General features: G+C 54.2%; 2 protein-coding genes across 8 annotated transcripts in view; one reads left to right on the plus strand and one right to left on the minus strand.

Annotated features, from left to right (window-relative positions):
• On the plus strand, window positions 1-18,554 carry CRBN (cereblon). Of its 3 annotated transcripts, none has more exons than XM_039837964.1 (11): window positions 1-133; window positions 3,382-3,494; window positions 4,008-4,210; window positions 4,837-4,986; window positions 8,816-8,975; window positions 13,891-13,953; window positions 14,975-15,059; window positions 15,657-15,772; window positions 16,174-16,238; window positions 16,867-16,998; window positions 17,807-18,554. In XM_039837964.1, the coding sequence occupies exons 1-11, from the start codon at window positions 67-69 to the stop codon at window positions 17,985-17,987; spliced, it is 1,335 nt and encodes a 444-aa protein (XP_039693898.1). In that variant the 5' UTR covers window positions 1-66; the 3' UTR covers window positions 17,988-18,554. The 3 variants fall into 3 exon arrangements, with proteins under 3 accessions (XP_039693898.1, XP_039693899.1, XP_039693897.1); XM_039837965.1 differs by having other exon boundaries at window positions 35-133; window positions 3,385-3,494; XM_039837963.1 differs by lacking the exon at window positions 1-133 and adding an exon at window positions 1,534-2,454.
• TRNT1 (tRNA nucleotidyl transferase 1) overlaps window positions 16,839-24,640 on the minus strand; it is a 19,082-nt gene continuing 11,280 nt past the window's right edge. For 2 of the 5 annotated variants that reach the window (XM_039837966.1, XM_039837967.1), the window contains exons 5-8: window positions 23,891-24,017; window positions 22,025-22,218; window positions 20,972-21,225; window positions 20,062-20,756 (exon numbers count right to left, since the gene is read on the minus strand). In XM_039837966.1, coding sequence (XP_039693900.1) covers window positions 20,508-20,756; window positions 20,972-21,225; window positions 22,025-22,218; window positions 23,891-24,017 — 824 coding nt within the window. In that variant the 3' untranslated portion in view covers window positions 20,062-20,507. Of the gene's footprint in view, window positions 17,612-20,061; window positions 20,757-20,971; window positions 21,226-22,024; window positions 22,219-23,890; window positions 24,018-24,640 lie in introns of those variants that run through there. The other 3 variants (XR_005647572.1, XR_005647571.1, XM_039837968.1) reach the window with 3 other exon arrangements.

Here is a 24,640-nt window from a genome sequence, read left to right on the forward strand (position 1 = left end):
GGGCCCGCGGGGGCGCGGGCGGCGGCGGCCCCGCCCCGGCCCGGCATCCTCTGCGGGTAAACAGACATGGCGGGCGAGGGGGACCCGCAGGACGCCGCGCACGACATGGGCAACCACCTGCCGCTGCTGCCCGGTAACCGCCCCGGCGGCGGATGGGGGCCGCGCGGGCCGCGAGCGGCGCGGGGGGACCGGGACGGGCAGCGGGGGTGGGGCCGGGGGGCCGCGGGGCGCCGAGGCCGCGGGGCCGCCCGCCAGGCCCGGCCGAGCCCGAGCCGCCGCGCCCGTCTCGCCGCCGGGGCGCCCGTGCACGGGGCGCGGGGAGGGACCCCGTCTTCGCCGCCGCCGCGCGCCGGACGTGGACCCGGCGGCCGACACCGGGGCGCCGGGCCGCCCGGCAGCCGTTGCGGTCCCCGCGCCTCGTCCCTCCGGGAGCGTGACAGCGGGCGCGCATCCCGCACCCGCCGCGCCGCAGGCCGCGTCGCCGTCCCCACCCGACGGGCGCGGCGCCTCGCCAAGGTCGCGCGGTCGCGGTCGCGGAGCCGGCCCGCAGCCCGAGCCGCGTGTCAGCACGGCCGAGCCCCGAGGGACGGGGCCGGGCCGCGCGCCCACTGCCCGCTGCGCAGGTGACGGGCGTGGCGCACCGGCCGCCGCCCGGGAGCTTTACAGGACGCGGGGCCTCCGGCCGGAGAGCGCGGTGGGGCGGGGTGGGGACGTCCGGACGCCGGCCCCTGGGTCAGGGCGAGGAGCTTGCGGCTCTTGCCAGTGGGGTTGGGGAGCTTTTCTCTGAGATGCCAAGAAATGACCGTGGGCTTCAGGCGGTCGTCTAAGGAAAGCTAGGCTTGGGCGGGGGGGAGGTCACTGTCCCCGAGTGGCGCGGATTGGAGGCCGAGACCTTGTGCGTGTGCGCCGTGCGGGAGGCCCCAGTGTGCGCAGGTCATGGGGGTCACAGCCAGTGCTGGCTCCTGGAGCCTGGCCACGCGAACGGGTGGGAAGGTAGGAGCGTCGCCTGCGTCTGCGACCTGAGCTGTTTACTCTCGTGACATCCATCCCACTCTGTCCCCGCTATGGAGCGGGAGGGCTGCTGTTGTCCTCCGCGTGGTGCTCCTGCGGGACGGGAGTGTGGGACTTCACTCCCTTAGTTCCCAACGGTCAAGAGTGGGTTTGTCCGAAAAACTCAGGAGCGACAGGGCCCAGAGAGATTGTAGAGGCAATGATGATGCTTTTACGAATGACATACGAGTGTCATTTGTAAGGAAACATTGGCTGGTCCGTACACCCGTGTGGAGTGAGTTGTTTCCAAGAGTAAACCTTCTGAGTGCTGAGGAGATACCAGATTTAAGGTGCAGCGTGCCTTCGCTAAAGCAAACGACAGGTAAACAGCCACGTAGAGAAGTGCGTTTCCGCCGTATTTGCCAGAAAGGCTGCTGTGCAGAAGGAGATCACTGAGGCACCGGGCGTCGGAGCAGGCGGAGTGCATCGTGAAGGGCAGGGGTCCAGGCGGCCGGCGTGGAGGCGAAGCCGCTCTCCTACCTGCCAGGCCCAGCCACACGGCGGACTGTGAACTCGAGGACTTGGAAGATGGTTCTCATCACTTCAGACTTTTCTTTATCTCTTGGTGAAAACGTCTGTGTTCTTAGGGAAAAAAACGTATTTAAATGAAGTGTTAGACTGCTGAGCAGTGAATAAGTTGAAGTAATTACGTTGTTTTCTTTGAAAAGCTTCGGATCTAGGAATTCATAAGATTTGATAGAAAGGCCAGGGCAGTTGCCACGTTGAAAGACATTTGCATTTTCCCGTCAGGGACCGAGCTGGAGGTAGTTGGGTTCACGCCACGGTAAGCACAAGAGAGACGACTCTTTTGTGATGAGATTTTATGTAGTTAGAGGATTATTTGGGGCATTTAAAAATACATGAAATACTAGGTCAAAAGTGAGACTCGGTAAGTATGTGGTTTCTCCAGGCCAGGGATTCTTAGCCTCGGCGCTTGGACGTCTGGGCCAGAGGTGTCTTTGCTGTGGGGGACTGTGCTGGGGCAGGCGTAGCACCCCGGCCTCCACTCGCCATGTGCCCGCAGGACCCCCCTACTCGTGACAGCCAGCAACACCTCCAGACATTTCCTGATGTCCCGAGAGGCGAAAGCGCCACGCCGAGAACTGCTGGCCTGGGGAGGAATTCCCCTCAGCGGGTAGGAGGGGGACAGGCCACCACGCAGCAGAGTGGCTCCTGTGTGGGGTGCCTTTCCGACTCTCATGCCGTGGTTAGTGACATCGGGTTTTTAGAGTAGATCGGCTTAGCTTCCATAATTTAGACAGTCGCAGGCAGCTTTCCAAGACATTTCTCTTAAAGTACGATTCCAAAGCAAAATTTCTATGACAAATTACAAGCATTTCGTTTTTAAGTGGTGTAGTGACAGCCAGGGAAGTGACGTCACTGCTGCGGAACTCTTTCTGCCAGGTTGTAATGGTTCTTTTTCACTTTACATTAACGGCCCTCCCTTTCCTTCTTTCCTTCCTCCCTCCCTCCCTCCCTCTCTCCTTCCTTCCTTCTCCCCTCTCCTTCCCCCTTCCTCCTCTCTCCCTCCCTTCCTTTCTGTCCTCTGTAGGAATGTTTTAAAGTTGCGTTCGAAAGGACCTTAGTATCCCTCATGTTGTCACTTTTCAGATGAGGAAACGAGGTTTAACGGGCAGCAGGAGCTGTCCGAGGTGTCAGAATGAGCTACAGGGAGGGGCGGCCCCTCGCATGGAAGAGTTTAGAGTCTGCCTGTCGGTGCCCCTCGGGGAGGTGGCGTGGTTCCTCGCCCTCGGCCCCCCGTGGGGCTGTGCCCCGTGGGCCCCTTCCAGAGGGTGCGGTGTAGGGGGTTGGGGGAACAGCCGCTGCAGTGGGCAGCCTGACAGACACGGCTGCAGCCTGGGCCCCGCCGGCTTCAGCAGTGACGGTCACGGTGAAGTGTGCACCCCTGACCTCCTGCAGGTGGCCCTCCGCCCCTGGTCACCCTCCCCAAGACGCACAGTCACGGTCAAATCTTGAGAAAACCAGCAAACCCTGACTAGGGGAGAGAGCAGGACACCTGCCCGGTTCTCAGAGCCGCGAGGCCCACTGGGGACAAGGCCAAGGAGTCAGCTCGGTATCACGCGGGGCCCCGGGTGGGAAGCTGGAGCATAGAAGGGACATGTCCAGGTAAAGCGTGGAGTGGGGTGGCCAGCAGGGAGCCAAGGACGAGCACACGTACCAGGCCACGCGGGCACTCAGGGACGCTGCGTCCTGCACCTGCAGCTTCTCTGACTCTTACGTTGACCGGGTGAGGTGGGCAGAGGCGAGCACGGGGGGGGCCCAGCCGACATTGCCGCGCACGGTCCCCCCTTACGACGCTCTGCTTTGCAGCAGAGAGTGAGGAAGAAGATGCCATCGAAATGGAAGTCGAAGACCAGGATAGCAAAGAAGCCCAAAAACCAAACGTCATAAACTTCGACACCAGCCTGCCCACGTCACACACGGTGAGTAATGTGGCCGCAGCTCCACGGGCTAGGTACAGGCAACTGTAGGTAGAGTCCCTAAACTCCAGTGACCGATCTTAGCACGCACTGTATGTCGCCTCGTGCCAGAAACCGGGCGAGGACCTGGGCCCCTTGCCAACTGCACGTGCCGGACCGCGATTTTTAAGGCGTTGCGTACTAAATCCTGGTGCGGTTCTTTGAGGCATCGTCGCCCTTCCTGGCGTAGTCGTGTCGCTGCTGAAGTCTCTCCTGTTCCGTGTTAGGTGATTGGGGGTCATTTATCATACGAACATCCTTGTCCCGTGTAACATTTGGACTTACGGCTCTTTCTTAGTCAATCTAAAATACTTTGAACTAAAAAACACTCTTGAATCTATACGTGCGAGAGTCTTCGCAACACGCTCGGGGTCCAGGTTAGACCTGCACGCGGGACGCGGACACGGGGGCTGCATGCAGACAGGCGTCGGTGCCCCCCGGGCCCGTGAGCCGACGCGGCCGTGTGCTCGCCGACAGTACCTGGGCGCCGACATGGAGGAGTTCCACGGCAGGACGCTGCATGACGACGACAGCTGCCAGCTGATCCCCGTGCTGCCGCAGGTGGTGGTGGTCCTGATCCCCGGGCAGACCCTGCCGCTGCGGCTCTTCAGCCCCCAGGAGGTCAGCATGGTGCGCGGCCTGATCCAGAAGGACCGGACTTTCGCCGTCCTCGCGTACAGGTGCGGTCTGGGGCGGGCGGGCGGGCGGCCTTGGCCGTGGGGCGGGGGCTTCCGCCACCCCTGTCGGCTACCACCCAGACCAGCCGTCTGCCTCCCGCGCAGTTGGACTTTCTGGTAGGGACCGTGTTGAATCGTTGATATTTCATGAAACTCTTCTAGAGACTCGTTTTCGAGAACCGTATTTAAAGAGGAGGGCTTCCGCACTTTAAAGTGAGGAGAGGCTGCTGTCCCCTGTCAGCATCCCCTTGCAGAGCACGGGCAGGCAGGCGCTGGGAGACAGGCAGGCGGCCGGTGGAGTCCCCACTCCGAGGCAGGAAGCCAACAGGAAGTGTCCGCCCAGGGCAGGGCCGGCTGCCTCTGCTGAAGGGAGGGTGTTTGCTTCGGGAGACATTTCCGTCAGCCCTAGGTCACTTTCAGTGACTAGAATCCATTCTTTCTTTAAAAGTGCTCATTGTGCTTTATGACGGCTCCTTAGAGATGTAAATCCCCCACCTGATACTAAAATAAACAGATCATAATAACTTTGCAGTAAAGGTTGGTGACTACAAATTGTTTTCCCACACGTGCTGCTTTTGTCACCTGGGCATATGTAAACATTAAATGTTCGAAACCGGTTCCTTTTAAAGCAACGTCCAGGAAAGGGAAGCCCAGTTCGGGACGACGGCGGAGATCTACGCCTACCGGGAGGAGCAGGACTTCGGCAGCGAGATCGTGAAGGTGAAGGCGGTGGGCAGGCAGCGGTTCAAGGTCCTGGAGCTCAGGACGCAGTCGGACGGGTAAGGGGCACCGTCACCTCAGCCGCGCGAGCGTCTCAGCGCGGACGGGGCCCTCAGTCTCTTTGCTTCTGCTGACCTTGCGGCCTCGTGACTTTTCGCTAGTCGTCCTCCCGCTTTGGAGATTTAGCCGAGTGGTTTTCAGGTTTGCTCTGCATCCCCGGCACCTGGCAGGTTTTTAAAACTAAAGAAGCCTGAGCTCCAGCCTCGCCTCCCGTCCCTGGGAAGTGATTAGCCTGGGACGAGGCTGCAGCATCTTTTTTCGTGGTTTCTGGGCAATTCTGATGTCCCCCCAGGTTCAAGAACAGTGATTTAAACCCAGAGTGCAGTGTCACCAGGGTGTGGCTTGTTTGGGATTGAAGACCTTTCAGAGTAAAAAAGTGTGGGGAGGCCAGAGGCTCATGGGCTCTTCACCAGGACGGCTGTGGTGTCCGGCCTCGCTGGGTACCGCTGCTGCCCGAGCTGTGGAGACCTTGTGCATCTGGTGCCCACGTCCAGTGTGAATTTAGCACCCGTAAACGCGTGACGTACCATAAGTGATCAGTAGACACTGTGGGCTCTGTACCTTATAAAATACAGAAATTCTCTGTGCTATTTTGGTGGTTGCTTTAGCTCGGATCCCATAGTCAGAGGTTTGTCATAAGTTTAAGGAATACTAAACTCATTTTTAAAAATCCAGTGCACCTTACTTTATTCTCTTAAAAAGACAAGAAAAAAAACCTGTTTGTCCTGATACCGCATTCATCTCCCAAGGGAGCGGCCCTGCCCCCGGCACACAATGCCCCCTGTGAAGTCGCAGGCAGAGGCAGGCTCTCGGGTCCCGCGGCCACAGCCAGGGTCGGACGACTCGTCCAGCCTCCTGGTCGCTCTGGTCACGTCTTTTGAACACATGGCGATTCCGAGGATTTTTTTAAGATTTAAAAAAGAATGTGCGCTGCACGAGGGCGGGAACTTTTGTTATAGTGGGCGTTCATAAATATCATAAAAATGAAGACGTGGAAGGGCTGGGCAGCCCTTGGGGGCTGTGGCCAGCGCCCAGACTGCCAGCCTCACCCTCCCAATGCCTCTGGACACAGCACAGGGCGGGACCCTCGCTGTCCCAGGGTGCATGTCTGCGCCTCAGTGGGCGAGCCGCGCGGGGACGAGGCCGAGACGACTTTGTGCTCTGCGTTTCGGACCTCGATCGTCGCCTGGATGGAGGAAGGGTATCCCCCCAGGCCCCGCACGGGAGGCGGTAGCCGCTGTTCATGGCTGTGGGGTAGACCAGCGGGGCCACATTTAAAGCGCTTGCTGTCCTCAGGCTTAGGAAATACTTGTTCCTTGTGAGTACCGAGTTCCAGAACCTGGAACGGGAACCGACGTGGGGAGAAGCGCATCTGAGTCTGTCTTGGTGCTGGTGGCTTGCAACCCTGGACAGCCATGTTGAACACAAGGTGCCGGTAGCCTGTAGCTCTGCACACCGTCCAGGGATGTCTTCAGACTAGCAGCACGGGCGTCAAAGCTGGGGGGCTGGGCCGGGCTCGGAAAGGCCACGTCCCCGCCCTGCGCAGACCCCCAGGAGGCCGCCTCATGGAAGAGCCTCCGTGGGGTGAGGCTCCTCTGCTTCCTGCCCCCTGGTCCTGCAGCCACGTCACCAGAGCTGGTGGGACGCGGGAACCCCCCGAGTCGCTAGTGCCGCCCTCTCCTGTCTGAATGGGGAGGCCGAGTGTCTAGCCTGACGTCATCCACTGGTGAGTCGGGGCGCACCGTTCGAGGCCCCCCCTTGCAAACCACCGTGCTGAGTGCCCCGGGCACTCACTGGGAGGGCCAGCCACTAGCTCGATGCCAGTCGCCTATCCTTCACACAAACGACCCTGCACGCGTAAAAAGTCCCCTGCCACCTTCCGACCTTTTTACGGCGTCTTCTGTGCACGTGGAAGTATTTGAAAAGTTAATTTTAGAAATGGATTGTGCCGCTGAGTCACTGTGACTCTTCAGAACCCCCGTGGAAGGAGGAGGCTGTCTGTGCCCGGCCCAGAGTTGAAAGTTCTCCGACCTGTCATAATTGCGACCGACACCGTCAGGCACTTGCTTACAGCTGGAAGCCGTACCAGGGTCCACACGCGCACCGGGCGTGCACGTCGGCCACTTCACTGGGCAGAGCCAGCGGCTGGCTGTCCTGGCCGCCTGTCCTGCGTGGGCCACCTTTGCTGTGCCTCATCTGCCTGTCGTGTCTGCCTGCAGCACCGCTTCACAGAAGGCGTCTCAGGGCAGAATCCTTCCAGATTCGTAGACTAATTCCCTAGAACTGTCCGAACCACATCTGAAAGCGTTTTTTATGGCTCAATCTGATATTTATTGAAGCAATTTCATTTTATTGCTTTTTATGTCTATGGAAATGAATGTAACAGCAATCACATACGGTTGCCATGAACGGGTTGGAAGGAAACAGAACTGGTGTACGTTAAGAAGAAAGCTCAGCGGCCGGGAGGGCCCGCTGTCTGCCCCGGGCCCCGCGTGCGCTCACAGATCGCCAGGCAGCACCGCAGGCTGCGGCGTGATCGGGGCCAGCCCCCCAGCAGCGCTGCGTTCTGGAACTTCTGTCACTGCCCACCGTTGTCAGGGACAACCGTTCATAATTCCTGATTGCCTTAAAGGAGGATCCGTTTCTGGATGTCTGTAGAAAGCTGCAGACACTTTTGCTTTAAAAATACGATCACCACATGTTTGTGTTCATGAGTCAGGTGAAGAACGCCGAGATTTGGTGTGTTTTTAGAACATCTGAACGCAGCTCGAATGCTGGCATTTTTTAAGCGTTTTCCAAAGTCATGCGGACATCAGCCTGAGCTTGCAGGAGAGACATGGAGTTAGTGGAGTGAGTCTTCTGTGACCATTAAATTAAACCGAGGTATTTCCAGACAGTTATTTTTATAAATATCAAAATTTCACCTATTTTTGTTGGTCAAGACAGTGGTTAATGTTGAAAGACCACTTTAGAATTTTTAAATAAATAACGAAGCAGTGACTTTTAACATGCCATCGACTCCGTCAGGCTGACAGTGCTTCGTCCCAGCACGTGGCGTACTGACACCCACGTCTCAGGGCCGTCCACCGGGGGGTACGCGCCCCCCTCCCTGAGAAGACAGCTCACAGGTGCCACCCTCTCCTTGGCGCCAGTCCACGCAAAGATGTCTGCGGCCGTGACATCCTCAAGTAGCATTCTGGAGACTGACTTATCACGAGAGTGTAAATAATTTTTAAGTAAAAGATAACATGTATTTTGATTCTTTGCATGTTCAGGTTAAGTGTTTGAGAATGAGATGTCACGTAGAAGGTAAGGCTACGTGCAATTAATTGTATTTTACCTTGCTCACGTGAATGGGTTCTTGATTTTTCTCTTCCTCTGTCTTCCTCCACCTGCGGTCAGGGGGTTGTTGAGAATGGGAGGTGTAAGCGTCAGGCGTGTTGAGGCGGGGGGAAGGGAGGGGCGAGGAGCCGAGAGAGTCCAAGAGATTGAGAAATGTCAGGATGCGCGGTAGTATGTGGTTATATGCTGACTTTTTTAAATTTTCATTTATAGACTGTGTATTTATCTGAAATGTAAAACATCTCCCATTCCATTCCACAGTGAGATTGGAAATCTGCCCCTTAGGTTATGTTTGATTTTAACTTTGGTATGATTGATGAAATACGGTGGTGTTGAAAATTTCGTGGATCTTAACATCAGCATTTGCAGAATATGTTTAAAAAAGAAAACGTTGAAAATTGTAGTGTGTAAAATTAGCCTCATGCTTAGAAACTTAGTAGTTTGTTAGTTTATCTCGAAAGCGAACGCCCTGCCCGGCTGTTTCAGAATCCAGCAGGCCAAGGTGCAGATCCTCCCCGAGTGCGTGCTGCCGCCCACCATGTCCGCCGTGCAGCTGGAGTCCCTCAGCCGGCGCCAGCTCTTCCCCTCCAAGCCCGTCTCCCGGGAGGACCAGTGCTCTCACCGGTGGTGGCAGAAGTACCAGAAGGTGAGACACTAACGCTTCACGGGGGGCTCTTTCTAAGGACACAGACAGCTCGCGGGGACCTCCCCCGACACCTGTGGCCCCCGTCTCGGCCACAGCGGCAGCTTCTGTTAGTGTGGAAGCGGCTCGCCGAAGCAGGAGGTGTCCTCGCCGTTACGCCTGCCAGCTGCGGACTCATGGACGGCGTGCGGTTCTTAATTCCACACGATTCTCTCCCTGAACTCGAATCGCATCAGGTGTTTGGCCCCCGAGTCATAAACACATGACCTTAAAGGCGGGTTTGGGGCAGCACCTGAGCGCGCCCGCCTCCCCGCGGCTCCTGTGACAGGGGCTGCTCGCCGGCTCACCCAGCACGGCCACGGCGCAGACGGGGGGCCCGGGCGCTGGGGCAGGCACTTTGTCGGGCACGATCCTCACGCACCCCTTCGGCCAGGTCGCTCTCGTGGGAAAAGGCGGACAAGCCTGTCTTTGCTCACATGTGAGATGCATGAAATGTTGACACCTGTGATCTCTGCCTAAAGGAAGAGTTTGCTAGTTTTTAAACGTGGAATAAGTTGGCCAGCTGAGATTCGTCTAACGTGGGAAAATGCCCCCCCCGCCCCCAAGGCAGGGCTGGGGGAGGCAGAGCAGGGAGGCTGCGCCGTGGGCGTGACTCACGGGGACCCTCCCGGAGGAGGCCCGATGGTCTGAGGCCGCGCTCACCCAGCCCCAGGCAGGACCTGGGGACTCCCGCTCCCTGTTCTTGGGACTTGGTACTCCGTGTTCCAGCTGACAGCCGGTGACACGGCATGGTGTGTGCTTCGACTAGCGTGTCCGAGAAGAGCCTAGTGAGAAAGTTACAAGGCGACTGCCTGAAGATTCAAGCAGCCCCAAAACTAAGATCCTAACGGGCCTGACAGGCACAGCCTGAAGTTCATGGGCAGCCGTCGTGTAGCCGTGCGAGACATCCTCGGGCCCGAGCCAGACCCTGAGTGTCCAGCCCCCCTCGTTGATTTTAACAGGACAGTGGGAGGTTCGGAAGTGTGACTGTGAGTCCATACGGGAACCTGGGCTTCCGGGAGGGGTTTGGGGCTTCATCGTGGTTCAGTGCCGAGTCGTGCCGGGCACTGGGAGGCCCTGGGAGGCACTCGGAGGCCCTGGGGCAGTGCGCTGACAGACTTCGCGAGACGCTGCTGCACTGCCGTATTCCGACGGTCGTGGGTTTCAGTCGCTGGACGTTTTGGGGGGGCGGTGAGCATTTCGACTTTTCTAATAGTCCCTCCAAACCGCGGCGGGGTGTCAAACGTGGCGAAGCATGCAGAAATCGACATGACCGCTTTGCAAACTTCTAAGCGCAGGGCGACCGTGACTGTGCTGCTCTAAAGTCGTCCTGGCCGGACCTGGCCGTCTGATCACAGCCTTGGGGTCCAGGGTAAGAGTCTGCTTGGGGCAGCTCAGCCTGCTCCTGTCCACCGGTCAGGCCTTGGCAACGGGGTTCTCACGGGCCCTGCGTGGCGAGGACAGATGGTGTGGGGAGCCCAGGCCGGCGGCGCTTGTCGGGGCCCAGCCCCTCCAACCTCACCCTCGTCTCAGCGCCCAGTGTTCCTGCATTCTGGAACACTCGCCCACGGTCTTTGTGTTCTCAGGTGCCAGGGACGGGACGGAAGGGGCTGAGGACGAGAGAACGAGCACTCTCGGGGTGCACGCTGCTCCGGCCCCTGTGCCTTGCACACTGGTTAAAGGGTTCTCTGGGTTAAACTCCGAGTAGAGTTTGCTGGGCTCTGAAATGTGCATCTAGGTCACTAGGCCACGAGGGATTGGCAGCCGATCTATTCTGGACCCCAGGAGATCTACAGACCGCCCTACTTTGGGGAGACCACGTAGAGCCCGTCAGTCTAGGGCAGGCGGGTGGGGTGGCAGGTGGCACTGGCCTCACCGCCCCTGTAGCTGGACTATGACTGATCCTGGCGCCAGGTGACCCAGCAGCGCTTGAGTCTGCACAGGTCTGGGGCTCCATCCACTCCTCTCTGTGGTCGGTTCATGTGACCTGTACAGCCCGCAACCGGAAGCCGTGCATCCCGGGGGCTCGTGTCTGAAGGGGCCGGCGTGGTCAGGGTCACAGGAGGCTCGGGTGACCCTGAGCGCACTCAAGCCAGTCGCTGGCCCCCTGCCTTTGCAGCAGCAAAGGCACTGAGAGCCAGAGGGCCCCGCAGTGGGCTGCTCCTGGGACGTGGTCAGTTAACCTCGAACCCCACGTTTCTCTCAGCGTGTGCACTGAGAACGGAGCATCCTGGGAGGCTCCCGGCAGCCTCGTTCTGACAGGAGTGTCCTTGGCGAAGTCCCCGGTGATCACGGAGCGAGGCCGGTAGGCCCGCCTCGTTCTGTGGTCCCGCCTTTGAAGCTGATGCCCGCGCAGTCCCTCCCCCGGTGGCTCTCCTGGGGCGGTGCCCACACGGCGGGGGCGCCTCTGCCCACCTGCAGCCTGGCAGCCAGAGCCGAGTGTGGCGGGCAGGAAGGACGCGGTGGGGAAGCGTGCCAGCGCCACCTTCGGAGCTCAGCCTTCCACTGTTCCCGTGCTGGCTCCGGCTTAGCACCGGGGCCGGGAGGGCCCGAGCGCACGTCCCAGGGCGGCCTCCAAGGGGAGCAGGTTGGCCTGTCCGCTTCCTCATGTGAGGTCACGGGCTGCCGTGGACCGAACCCCGCTCTCGGCTGGTGGGGGTGGCCCTTCCGTCTCAGGCTTGGGAGCGGGTGTCCGTCTTTGGGAAGCTGCCATGTTCGCTCGTGTGACACCCTGTGGTTCAGAGCTGGTCCCCAGGGGTGGCACCTGCATACAGGTGGCGTCAGCTGCAGTTTGAGAAGCGGGTTGGCTGGACGACAGGCCACCGCGTTAGTCACCCTGACACGTCCAGAGTCCCTGCCTGAGCGGGCTGTTCCTGCTCGTGCTCTGGCCGTGTCACCAGGGCTTTGCAGACGATGTGACAAGTGAAGTACAGTATCGTGCTGGAGGCCGCACGTCTCTGTGACTGAGGCGTGACGCTGGGTGCCTGAAGGGACTGACACTCCTCCGTCGGCCGGAAGTGTCTGTCTCTGGTGAATGGGCTCCGGACATTTCCCTAGTTTGCCATCTTTGACTTTGTTTTTGGTGTGTTGTCACACAGGAGCATTTTTTTTTTAATGTAGTTGAATTTTTTTTAATACTTCCATATTCTAGAACCTAGAAATGACTTCTCTGTGCGAAAGAATTTTTTTTAAAAAATTTAAAAATGTAATCATTTTACTTTCGACCTCGTTGTCTCTAAGTGGAATCAGAACCTTTAAGCGCGGACCCACGTGGGGCCTCTCGGTGCGACGCCGACTCTCCTTTCCCCGGAGCCGCCCCCGGCCCGTCCTCTGCTGGTGTCAGCACGATGCTGTTTCCACTGCTGACGGTCCACGTGTCAGCAAACGCGTGGCCCGCAACCCCTCACGGCTCTTTTTTCAAAGTGGTTTGATTCTTACTGCTCATTCGCTTTTCCCTGTGAAGCTGACAGTCGTTCACGCCTCGTTCCAGAGTACCAGCAGCGGTGTCAAGGCGACGTTTGTTGTCTGTGTTTATACTGAAAACAAGCAGCGTCTTGAAGTCACGGGCTATGTGTGGTCGGGGACGTCCTCACAGCGCGGGCACCTGCGTCACTAGCTCGCGAGCCCCCAGAGCGGGCGGAGGCTGTCGTTCCGTGCCAGTCCCGGCGAGCAAGCAGGAGTCTGGTGAAGGGAGGAACAGACTGGTGGCCACTGAGGTACCTGGGCGGGTGGCATCGTTTACGCTGCTGATCGTGATAGGATCTCCTCCTGCAGCGGCCCCCTCTGTCACCATGCGTCACAGCTCTTCCAGTTACTGCCACTGCACTTCAGAAAACCATTTCAGTGGAGTCGCGTGTGTTTTGAACATTCTGCGTTGTCGGGAGGCAAAGCTGAAGCCACAGTTCTGAGGCGTAAGGGCGCGGCCGGTCTCCACAGGGGGCAGGCTCGTTTTCAAGGTCTTGCTGCTGCTTTCAGAGTGAACCCCGTCCCCAGTGTCCCACCTCACCGGACAGTCCGTCGCATCTCAGCACCTCATTGTGGGACTGTTCTGTTCGCTCTTAACAGAACTGCTGCGGATGCGTCATATTTTTGTGTCGTGTGTAATATTTCTCTCCAACGTTCTTGTTTTTACACTTTTATTTTTCCAGATGAACTTTAAAGTATGCTTCTAAATTCTTTTCTCATTGGTACTGCACTGAACGTATATTTTGAGGACACCATAAGTATTGAGTCTTTCCATCAAATACTGGAATTCTACAGGAATTTTAAGTACAATTCACATTTTTGTGTGTGGGCATGCTTCCATTCTGATCCTGATATACGACAGGAAGACATACGTCATGGTTTTCCCCCGTCCCTGAGCTTTATGAAATGGGGACCAGATCGTGAAGTGTCAGGTATAGATGATCATTTTATTTCTGGAACTGGCTCACTTATTGGCCTTCACGGCGATTCAGTGAAGAGCCATTTAAAGCTTTTACACAAAGACAGTCGGGTTATATTTTGAGGTTTTCACTGTAGATGCTGGACAAGTACTTATTAGTAGAAAGGCAGATAACGTGGTCAGTAAAAGTACATAGATAGTCGTGCTTCAGGCTCATCTTGTTTTTGCTAGGTTGTCCTCAGTACTGAAATTTTAATATCTGAACATTTTTAAAAGAATCAAAACTCTAGTTGCAATATACATTTGAAGGATATAAAAACATGATTGTCAAACTTAATAATCCTCTTTTATGGGATTATCTACAAAAGTTTTTATCTTTTTGAAATTAAAAGTGTTTTCCTGGACCAAAATGATTTCTCTTATGTGGCTCTTTCCACCATAAGAATCTTCATTGTGTGAGATCACTTTACTAGTGACTTTTTTTTCTGTTTTCAGAGAAAGTTTCATTGTGCAAATTTGACTTCATGGCCTCGCTGGCTGTATTCATTATATGACGCTGTAAGTAACTCACCTTGAACTTTTTGTTTCTTGGGCACGTGGGCAGGATTACGGACCATTAGAACAAAACAAAGGCATTCACACTCAGTGGTATTTCCCACCCAAGACCAACGCCATCCGTTACATTTAAGGAGAACAGGCAGGGATCAGACTGCAGGTAGACTTTGCCTTTAATGTACAAGATTTTGTTTTCCCAGTTTCTAAGCCTTTTAACTTCAGGATGAGATGTTGAGATATTTTAAGGCTCGTGAAGCATTTCAACTTTTGTTGGGTCAAGTGTTAGTGACACTTGGAAAGTTCCAGAACCCTTTAACAGTGTTTGATTTTTTTCTGAATGAGTCTGTTAACGTGTTATCTCCTGACCCCTAGGCAGGGTAGTGCACTGACGTGGCCACGAGCGTTTCTGCTCATTTGAACACTAAGCGTGGCCCCCTCATGCAGAACTCCCCGAGCAGCGGCCTGCTGGAACGATAGTGCAGAGAACCCGGGTCCTCAGACAGCTCCCCGGCGCCGGCTGTGGTTCAGGGCCCATTGCTTAAATGTCTGTAAAACGGGGCGGTGCTAGCTGCCGCACTCGGCACACAGCACACGTCACGCGTCTCCCTCTGTGAGTCGCCTGCCCCCGGGGCAAACTCAGAGGGCTCCGAGCACTCCCGCCAGCACCGTGCCGATGGGGACCACGGCTCACCCTGCCCCGCAGCTTTCCAGCCACTGCACATGCGTGGTGCAGTGTCGTCTGCGTGCGTTCTCACAGTGTGCAGGTGACGAGTGAGCTGTGCAGCGGGCAGGGCGAGTGCGGTTACAGGGGCCACCATGGACCAGGCTCCTGGAAGGGGGCGGAGAGGCCACTCCAGGTGGCTGAGAACCGGGGAGGGTGCCCGCAAGGCATAAAACGGACACGTTCAGACGTTAGCGCAGATTTTACTGCACGTGGTGACCTACACTGCTGCTGATGTTGAAGAGCTGACAGTAAACTGTAAACGGTCTCAACCTTATCATGGGTACTTTTATTTTAAACTAGGAAACTTTAATGAATAGAATCAAGAAACAGCTGCGTGAATGGGATGAAAATCTAAAAGATGATTCTCTTCCTGCAAATCCAATAGGTATGAAGTCAGTTTCCTTCCTGTGGCCTGTGACGTCACACAGAAAGAAATGATGTTTTCCGTTTAATGAGACCAAGAATTTTAGGTTTTTTTTTTTTAAACTAATATCTTTATTAGTTCTGAAAAGCACACATTTCCTTTGTTTTGAGCAGTTTTCTTTTTAAAGTATTTTTTAATTAAATCATAACCAACTTCTTAAGTGCTGCGAACACTCCAGTTTTAGGCAGATGCAGACTCCTTTCTGTTCGTTAAAGGTGCCTGAAGGTGACCCCAACTTACCTTATTTGCATGTGACCTCTGTATCCGTTATTTACGTGCCACTTAGCTATGTTTCTAGTCTCTTAGGAAGTAATTTGTGTGAAGCTTTTGTTTAATTTAAAAGAAGACATTTATAAAAACAAGTATAGGAAAAGAACTTGCATTTAAACCTCCAGAGAGCCTACACTTGATGGCTGGTGCATTTAGCAGTGTCTGTCACTGCGGGAACTGTGTCTTGGGGAACCGTGTCAGGACTGCAACAGGGCACTGTTGACTCATCAGTTATCTGACCGGTACCTGCTTCGTCAGTTTTGAACTTGAAAAACCCATGTCTTGCAGATTTTTCTTACCGAGTAGCTGCCTGTCTCCCTATTGACGACGCGTTAAGAATTCAGCTCCTTAAAATCGGCAGCGCCATCCAGCGGCTCCGCTGTGAACTGGACATCATGAACAAGGTGAGGAGGCGGCAGGTTTGTGGCAGCCTAGAGCAGGGCTGCACTGTCGGGGCGACGGGCCACCCCGGGGCCACCACGTAGACCTGCCGCTGGAAAACCAGGAGAGGACAAGGACAGTACGCATGTCACCTGGGGTCACAGACGAGCTTGAACTGCTCTGCGCTGTTCAGCTGTGAACCCCTTTCTCTGCTCAGCATCATCCCTGGGACGGCTGCGTGTCAGCCGCCTTCTCTGTCCCAGAGGGTCGCGTGTCGTGCGCGTGAGCGTGACAGGCCTCGGGTCGTGTTTTCTTGCTCTGCCTTTGAGGCTCCAGTTTTGAGTGTCGGGGAGGTAAAGGTGGCTTCGGGGGGCTCAGTGCATCACGTGACCGTGGCGCCCCACTAACCCCTTCCCTCTTCTAGTGCACGTCTCTCTGCTGTAAACAGTGCCAAGAAACAGAAATAACCACCAAAAATGAAATATTCAGGTGAGAGCTCCACTGTGTTTTTTGTAAAATTCCGGGTGCGTTTTCTCGGCGGCCTTCACAGAAGCGTCCTGCCTTAGTTACAATGTGGGGAGTTAGTTCATGGTCAGGTGAGACGTCCTCCTGATGGGGCGCTGACAGCAACGACAGGGAAAATGGGGCGGCCCTGCCCCCCACTTGCCGAAAACCCCAGCACACCTGCCTGGGGACTGGGGTCCGCCCAGGCCCGCCTCCAGCCTCGCGTTTCAGGCAAACGTGGGTTCCACCACAGAGGGCCTGGGACAGAGCAGGACATGCTGCTGCGTGTGGCCTGGTGCGGTAACGCAGCGGTGTTTGAGGGTGTTTCGTGACGAGGTCGTGGTTACAGACCGTGGAAGTGAGGAGGCTGCTGGCGCAGGGGAGGGCCGGCCGGGGCTTCTGGCCCTTCCTCCCAAGGGCGCCCTCCTGTCGGCCAGCTTGGGAGCCATCTGGACCGACAAGCCCCTTGCTAACCTGCCGAGGTTGACGGCATCTAAAACTGACTGAAGGGTTAAAAACAGTAGCTCCGTAATGCATCTCTTGGTCAGCTTTTTAAACATGTTTGAGGCTTTTTCCCCATTTTGACTCATTCTCTGTGCTGATTCTGTTGTAGTCTGTCCTTATGTGGGCCGATGGCGGCTTACGTGAATCCTCATGGCTACGTGCACGAGACACTGACCGTGTATAAGGCCTCCAACTTGAACCTGATAGGCCGGCCTTCCACAGAGCACAGCTGGTTTCCCGGGTAATGTGCCGCTGGTGACTTTGGTGTTTTTTGGTTTTTCCCTGATTTTGCAGAAACACATAGGTTCCTGAGCAGACAAGCAGTTAGAATTCTAATCAGAACCAGACAGTGAAATGAACAACGCCATTCACGTGGCCTTCATTTCACGAACGGCTGGAGACAGCTGTTTCTGCATCGTCTTGTTGAATGTAAAGTTAGGGAGAAAGAAGGTGAGCGTCCAGTTAAGGCACACGCACTGCGTTTCCTGTCAGCTCGCGGGGAGTCGTGGGGTCGCGACCCAGGAAGGCCGTGTGGGGAGCGCGCTCTGTGACCCGTGAGAGCGCTGTCCAGCTCCGCCTTCTTCGCGTTGCGTCCCCAGCCAGACTGTCGTCCAGAGCCGTTACCTGTCTCGCGTTCCAAATCCTGGGTCAGTCCCGTTTTTCTTGGAAAGCGGCAGACGGCAGGGATTAGCGAGTCCGCTCGCCGCTCTGGGCCTAGCACCACGTTGGCTGGATTGTCCACTCTTATTCAACACGCTGTTCAGGCCAGCCCTGTCTTCCTGGTGGTCCGGGGCGTCACAGCTCTCTCTTCCAGTTCCATGTTGCAACTCTCTTCATTATCCAATCTCCACATCCTTGCATAGTTAAGTGGGAAACATACAAATTAAAAAATCTTTTTATGGACTGTGTTTCAAGGAACCGTGTAGCTCAGAGTATTTGTTCTCGAGCCTTAGGATTTGGCCGTAGATCTGTCTTCCTAACAGGTTACGTTATAAGCTTGAGGCACAGAAATGTGATTCCTTAGCTGATACTTTCCCTTCATTTTGTAGGTTTGCCTGGACTGTTGCCCAGTGCAAGATCTGTGCAAGCCATATTGGATGGAAATTTACAGCCACCAAGAAAGATATGTCACCTCAAAAATTTTGGGGTTTGACGCGATCTGCTCTGTTGCCCACGATCCCAGACACCGAAGATGAGATAAGCCCAGACAAAGTAGTACTCTGCCTGTAAACACATACGGTTGGGGGTAAACTTATGTAGCAAGTTGGTATTCTAAAATCAGATCTGCTTTGGAAATTACTGCTTCTGATGCACACCTACGTAAAAAGCAACATTCCATGGAAGGTTGCAGCTTCTTAGCCAAACGGAATTTGAAGGTCTAAGCTGAAATGCACTGTGGAGGACAGAAAGCAGCCGACACTTGGTGGTCGGGAAGATGGACTGTAGCTTGTTGCCACCACCCCAGGGATCAGGCCGTCAAGACGTCTCTGAAAGACAGGGGACTGTTTCAGAAGTGTTTGGAATTCCCGTAACGCCAGGCTAGCCACTGGCCGTGACCTCCGGGGCGCACGTCCGCGCCAGAGCGCCAAGCGGCAGAAATTCCGCGAGCCGGGGCGCCCGGCACGAGTGCCCCTTCTGAGAGAGGCAAGGCGGTGTACGCGATTTAAAAGGGCTTTGCTCCTTTCAACTTAGTTCCCCTGAGATACTGGTTTGTAAATTTTGAAAATATTAAAAGAGTTAAAATATGCAATGCGAGCCCCAGAATAAAGTTTTCATTGTCTTCGTGTTTGTTAGTTTTTAAAAAACAAAGAGTTTTGTGTGTTTGCTCGGCGTGTGTTTGAACTGTATGTAACAGTGGTGGTTCTGCTCCAGTTCATTCTGAACCTAAACTACCGTGGGGCACAGATGCTAAAACGTTCCCCTCACACGGGCTAGAAGTGACTGTCCTTAGGCTCTCCTGTTGGTGTAAACTGAAGAGAACGTGTAAGTAAACTTTAAGAGCAAAACCAAATCAAACATGTTCTTTGTTTAAATAATGTAAAATATCCACTCAGAAGCAGATAATTTAGGTATAAGAAGTAATTTTTGAGTAAAGTTCTAGACAGACCGATGTGCCACCTGCCTCTTTGCTGATACGTTCGACTTTAACTCTCATTTTGCTAACCCTTCCCTGCTTTCCATAATTCAGTGGGAAAAGTTCAACTGATCGGGTAAAACACGAGGCTAAAACGGCCTGTTAAATTTCTTGTATCTCAGTTTATCAGTATTTTGTCTTTTACCAAACATGCAGTGGTTTTGACTGCCTAGACTGAAAACATCGGCCGAGTATCGTGCTGCATCTCTGTGTAAGGAGCGTACATAAAAGGAACGCGAGCACGCTGTCGGCTCTCGGCTCTCGGCCTGTGCCGCCGCCTCGTTCAGCACGCCGACTAATAGCTCCACTGCCACTGACATAAGGCGCCGAGATGGCTGCCGGGTTGTCACGTGGTCACAGGGACTAAAGCTCAGCGCCAGGGGCACGGCAGTCTCTACCCTCAAGTCTAGCACGTCTGCAGGGAGGGGACTGGCTTTTACGTGTGCCCCAAAGGATGTGATCTCAGAACGTTCCACGCTGCTTCCTGACTCTTGCAGATAAAACTCTAATATGAGAAAACATGCATATAATGCTATGTTAGTGTTTTATACATGACGAAACCAGACCTCCGAAACACCTCAATCTGCATAGAGAATAGTAGGAATTCTGTGCTGTTGGGTCCAAATACATATCCAGCAGTACTTAAAAATTTCAGTGAATACTTTTATGAAAAGGTTCATCACTGACCTGTGTGCGGCTGTTCTGAGGCTCCCCGTTACACTGACTTTTTCACAAGTCCCCTCGGCTGGGCTTGAATAGAAACACTGCTATTTGCCCACAGGGCACGGAGATGCTACGACTGGCCACACGGAGAGGAAGAGTGACTCCGCACGTCAGAATATGGCGAGGAGCACCGTGTGCTGTCCGCCCACGGCTCGCTAAAGAGCGAGTGCGGAGGCCTGCTCAGGGAGTCTGATGTACGCCATGGCCTCTTCCTTAGAGAAAGGCACCCGGGGTGCACCGGCAGGTAAGCACACCTTCCAGTTCCAAAGGGAGCGCTCAGGACAGGAACGCTGACGTGCGGGCCAGCCTCTGCCAGGCCCCGCTCGCCCGGTGAGGGCGGAGTAAGCTGTCACCTTCCTACGAAAACAAGTCTGGGGTGTGTGAATGCCAGCCACCTGGGACACATCTGGTCCCATTTTATACAGGATATCTTATGCAAATGTCAGCTATTTTCAAGTACACGTTTATTTAGGAATTCAGCTAAGAACTGACACTTATCTCAGGCAACTGTATAAAATAGCCCAGTTATTTCAATTGCAAACACCGCCAAGAAATACTCTTCAGAGTTTTGCGATACCGCTTTTTGAGATCGATGTTACTACTGCCCTAAAAAAATAAAGAAAAAGATGAAGCCAACTCCGCTTGTCTCAGCCAACAGCCCAAAAGAATACGGCTCAGCGATTTAAATCAGTAAGAGAAGGAGGACATCAGATTAGTGTCAGAAACAATTCTATTTCACAAAATTAAACCTTTATTTTCCTGAGGAGGTCCTCCACGCTGGCTTTCATTCCACCACACGGTCCAGTCCCTTCAACATCGCTCGGGGGAGAGAGGCGCACAGGCGTCTTACCGGGAACGCCCGCCCGGCCCTGCGGGGACCGGCCCGGGGGACCTCAGATCTTCCTTATGTGACTCAGAAGCTCGTCTTTTCCCATCTGGTAGCCGCTTTTCTTCCACTGTTCCCGCAACTGCTGCAGTAGAGCCCCGATTTCTTTGCCGGAGGAAATGCCCGCCTTCCTGATGTCGTGGCCACTCACAGGGAACGGAGGGATGGACCACTGCTGCATGTCCCTGAGGAGCCCGTGCTCGCCCTGGTACTTCAGCAGTTCGCACACACGCGTCGTGGCATCGGATTCCCTGCACTAAGGGCCAAAACCAAACGTTAGCAAAACCAAACCATCGCACGGGAGAAAGCTGGCTCGCGATCGCACCCTAAAATCTAAATAAATGCTCGATGTGAAATTTCCGTTTAAAATAAATGACGACCCCAGAACATACGGCAGGTCCCAGCATCAATAAACCGGCTTTCCTCTCAGTGAAGATGAATCACCTTCTGACAAGCCTGGTGTATACTTACGTCTATAACGAAGTCTTGATAAGGTTTCAATGGTTCTGCACTGTCCGTCGCTTTAATTAAATCTTTCCTGTTTTTAACTATAAACAAACCAAGGTTTTTCTCTTCTTTTGAAATCTTCAGCCTCACGTCCAACTTTGTGACATCGTCCTGCACTCTGAATAATGAGGCCAAGAGAGTCATTGGCTTGGGTGAGAACCCTTCAACATTTCTGCTGACTTTGTCGAATTCTTCTAAACTTGCGTTAGCCGGTAAGCCTGCAGGGAGAAAAGCGTTTCCGCCCCATTTTGCAGTGGCTACGTTCAATGAGAAACACATGCTGTACTGGTCTTGGGTCACAGAAACGCCCGTCACTAGGGCTCACTGCGGGCCCAGTCTGACACTCGACTACAGGGACCGCTGAAACACCGTCCCCGCCCATTTCGTCCCCAGCATCAAGGAGGGCCGTGGTTTCCACCGGGACAGAGGTGGCGGTAACGGTGGTATCAGACCACAAGAGACGCAATCCAATGGCAAACTGACTGCCCACCGCCGTGTGACCGCAGATCACCCACGCCCTCAATAACCCAGTCTTCATGTAAACAGACCCAAGTTTCCGGAAGCGAGCAGACGACACGATGCACTGTCCCGTCTGAACGCCGACTGCGACACTCGCGGAACGACCTGCACGTCGCCCCTCTGAGTGTCACACACCACGAGCTCCCGGCTCGCAGCCCCTCGTCGGACGGTGCTGTTATGTTCACAGCTCAGTTTTAGATTCAGAAACGACCAGGTAAGGAAAGAACCCACCTCAGCGAGCTGGTAAGTGGCAAAGCCTCATTCAAACTCCGGTCTGGCTCTAGGGCCACTTTGAACCACTACCCTCTGTGGTCTTTGAGATGTCCCCAACCCGTGACCAGACCGTCCTATCCTGTTCTCAAAGTTAATCTTATTTTTACATATTCCATTTCCTCTTTTAGAATTCTTCAAATAAGTAAGTCAAACGTTTTCTCCTATGACATTTTAAACCACCCGTTTCACTGCCAAAAACGCAAATACTTTCTCACTCGGCCTCACCTATGTAAGGAGCCACATCAAGGTCATAGATGAGGTGAATCAAATGATTGACGTGGTTGCCAACAAGCATTTTTTTCAGTTCTACCCAAATCCTCTCGCCCGATATTCCAGCCAAGCCTTTTGCATTTTCTGCAATTGCTTCCAAAGTCTCAGCATCGTGGTCCCCAGGCTTGTCTACGATTCTCCCATAAAACCTACAAAACAAAATCCTCACAGTGGACCGCCTCTACGCTGGCGTGCCACCCAGGAAAACCTGTCCTTCGTTCTCCTGGGACTGACCCACACAGCCGCTTCATCAGAAGCAACGTGGAATTAGTTGCTTCTCTTCTTCCCCAGATGAAAAAACCCCAGATCCACCGTAAGATAAGTAACCTTCTCAAAGCTGGCGAGAACCAGCACCCGCCTCGCTTTCACTTCCCGGCCACGACAGAGGTGCAGGGTGGCCGTGTGACCGGCGCACTTGGTACCTGCCCTGGCTGAAGCAGCCAGTGCCTCTGCAAAGGCGCCGCAGGGGACAGGAACGCCAGCCGGCGCGGCCCCAGCCCTCAGGGCCGGCCTGCCGCACGCATCGGTGCTGCCGGGAAGGGTGTCAAGCGTGACGAACTGAGCCGCTGACACGGGTGCATCCCCTGGGCTCCCAGGGCCGGAAGCCTCACAGGCCCCGTTCAGCTCATCGGCAGCTCAACGAGATGCCTGCGTGGCCATGGCTAACTCTCCGCCGTGTCCTGGCTTCTATAAAGAGATGCCACAGATACTCGCATTTACAGGACAAACATTCGTTGACAAAACATGCAGGATGTGACAATATGCTGAGTGATCCCAACCTGTGAAAAATTACTACTGCTGGGCATAAGGTGGCCCGCCGGCACAGCTTACAGAAAGGTTAGAGTCAGAGTTTAAGTCCTCGCTCCGCACAAAACCAGCCGCTGCAGCCGTCCACAATCACGTGGCCCACCTGGGAGCCCCCGCGACCACCCAGGGTGTCAGCCCCAGGGAGCTGGGGCCTCCGGCCGCCACGTGCACGAAGCGCCTGGTGCTCAGCCACCACGCAGCGAAGGGGCGGCACAGGAAATGCTCAGTCGAAAAAGAAGCTGGATGTTTTGGAAATGATGTATGGCTGACGCAGACAAAAGGTAATCAGCATGGCGTGGGTCTGTGCACGTTTGGGGATGGAAATGTGAAGTATCTAAGTAACATCTCACAGGTCACACAGCGGTCCCTCCCTCCTTATCCATGGGGACACATTCCAGGAGCCCCAGGGGATGCCCGGAACCATGGGCGGGACTGAACCCTGTGTGTACCGCTTTTCCCGTACGCACGCACGCGCACGCCTGCGATAAAGCTGACTTTATAAATTAGGCGCAGTAAGAGATTAACAACAAGTAAGGATAGAATAGCTATAACGACGACGACAACTGCAGTTGTGTGAACGTGGTCTCTCTCTCTCTCTCTGATCACCGATCTGATAAGCTAGATAGCCACCAAGTAACTAACAGGTGGGCGCATACACAGGTGCGGACACTGGACAAAGGGATGACTCGTGTCCCGGGCAGGACGCAGAGGACGACACAAGATGCCACCGCCTTACTCACACAGCGTGCAATTTAAAATTTATGAATTATTTCTGAAACTTCCATTTACTATTTTCAGGCGGTGACCGCCCCTGGGTAACTGGAACCCTGTGAAGTGACACCGTATGTGTGTACGGGGGGCGGGGGGACACTGTAGCTGGCTAAGTCTCTACCGGAGAAAGACACCTGGGATGGGACCGTTTTGCACACGGACCTGCTGTGCGTTTCGCATGGTCAGAATTGTGCTCTAGTAATAACGGTAAAAACTATATCATTAATTTTATAAAATTCTTACCTGAAATACCTTAAAATTCGAAGATAATCTTCTTGTATCCTCTGTTTGGCATGTCCGACAAATCTCACTTTCTTATTTTTTAAATCTTCGTAACCATTAAAGTAGTCAAACAAAGTACCATCAAAACCTATTCATTAGAAAAGAGGAAAGAAAAGCGACTATTAGCAAATAAGAACTGGAAAATAACGTGCACACACACAGTGGAGTAGTATGCAGCCAGAAAAGAGCGAAATCCTGCCCTCTGTGACAATGGATGCGCCCCGACGGCATTATGCTGAGTGAAATAGGTCAGACAGAGCAAGACAATACTGTAGGATCTCACTTATATGTGGAACCTGAACAACAACAAAACTGAGCTCACAGAACCAGAGAACACACTAGTGACTGCCAGGGGTAGGGGTGGGTGTAACGAGAGGAAGAGGTCAAAGGGTACGAACTTCCAGTTACAAAATACATAAGTTATGAGATGTACTGTACAGCATGGTGGCTGCAGTTAATAATACTCTACTGCATACTTGAACGTTACTAAGAGAGTAGATCTTAAAAGTTCTCATCACAAGGAAAAACACTTTTGTAACTGTGGTAACGAATGTCAATTAGACTTATTCTGATCATTCCACCACATATACAAATATCACATTATGTTGTATACCTGAAACTAATAACATTGTATATCAAACATGGCACAATAAAAAGTAAAAAAGAATCAGACTGGAAAAACAAGAATTAGATGACATAAGAAAATCAGCT

Source organism: Pteropus medius, unplaced genomic scaffold (assembly GCF_902729225.1).
Source record: "Pteropus medius unplaced genomic scaffold, Ma_sr-lr_union100, whole genome shotgun sequence".
Lineage (NCBI taxonomy): Eukaryota > Metazoa > Chordata > Mammalia > Chiroptera > Pteropodidae > Pteropus > Pteropus medius.

Bases quoted from the DNA above. Each gene is read 5' to 3' on its own strand.
- CRBN (XM_039837963.1), top strand. From the start codon at position 2,370: ATGACAAATTACAAGCATTTCGTTTTTAAGTGGTGTAGTGACAGCCAG. The intron at 4,211-4,836 runs GTGCGGTCTGGG...TTCCTTTTAAAG, and splicing joins TTCGCCGTCCTCGCGTACAG to CAACGTCCAGGAAAGGGAAG. The intron at 16,239-16,866 runs GTGAGAGCTCCA...ATTCTGTTGTAG, and splicing joins ACCAAAAATGAAATATTCAG to TCTGTCCTTATGTGGGCCGA.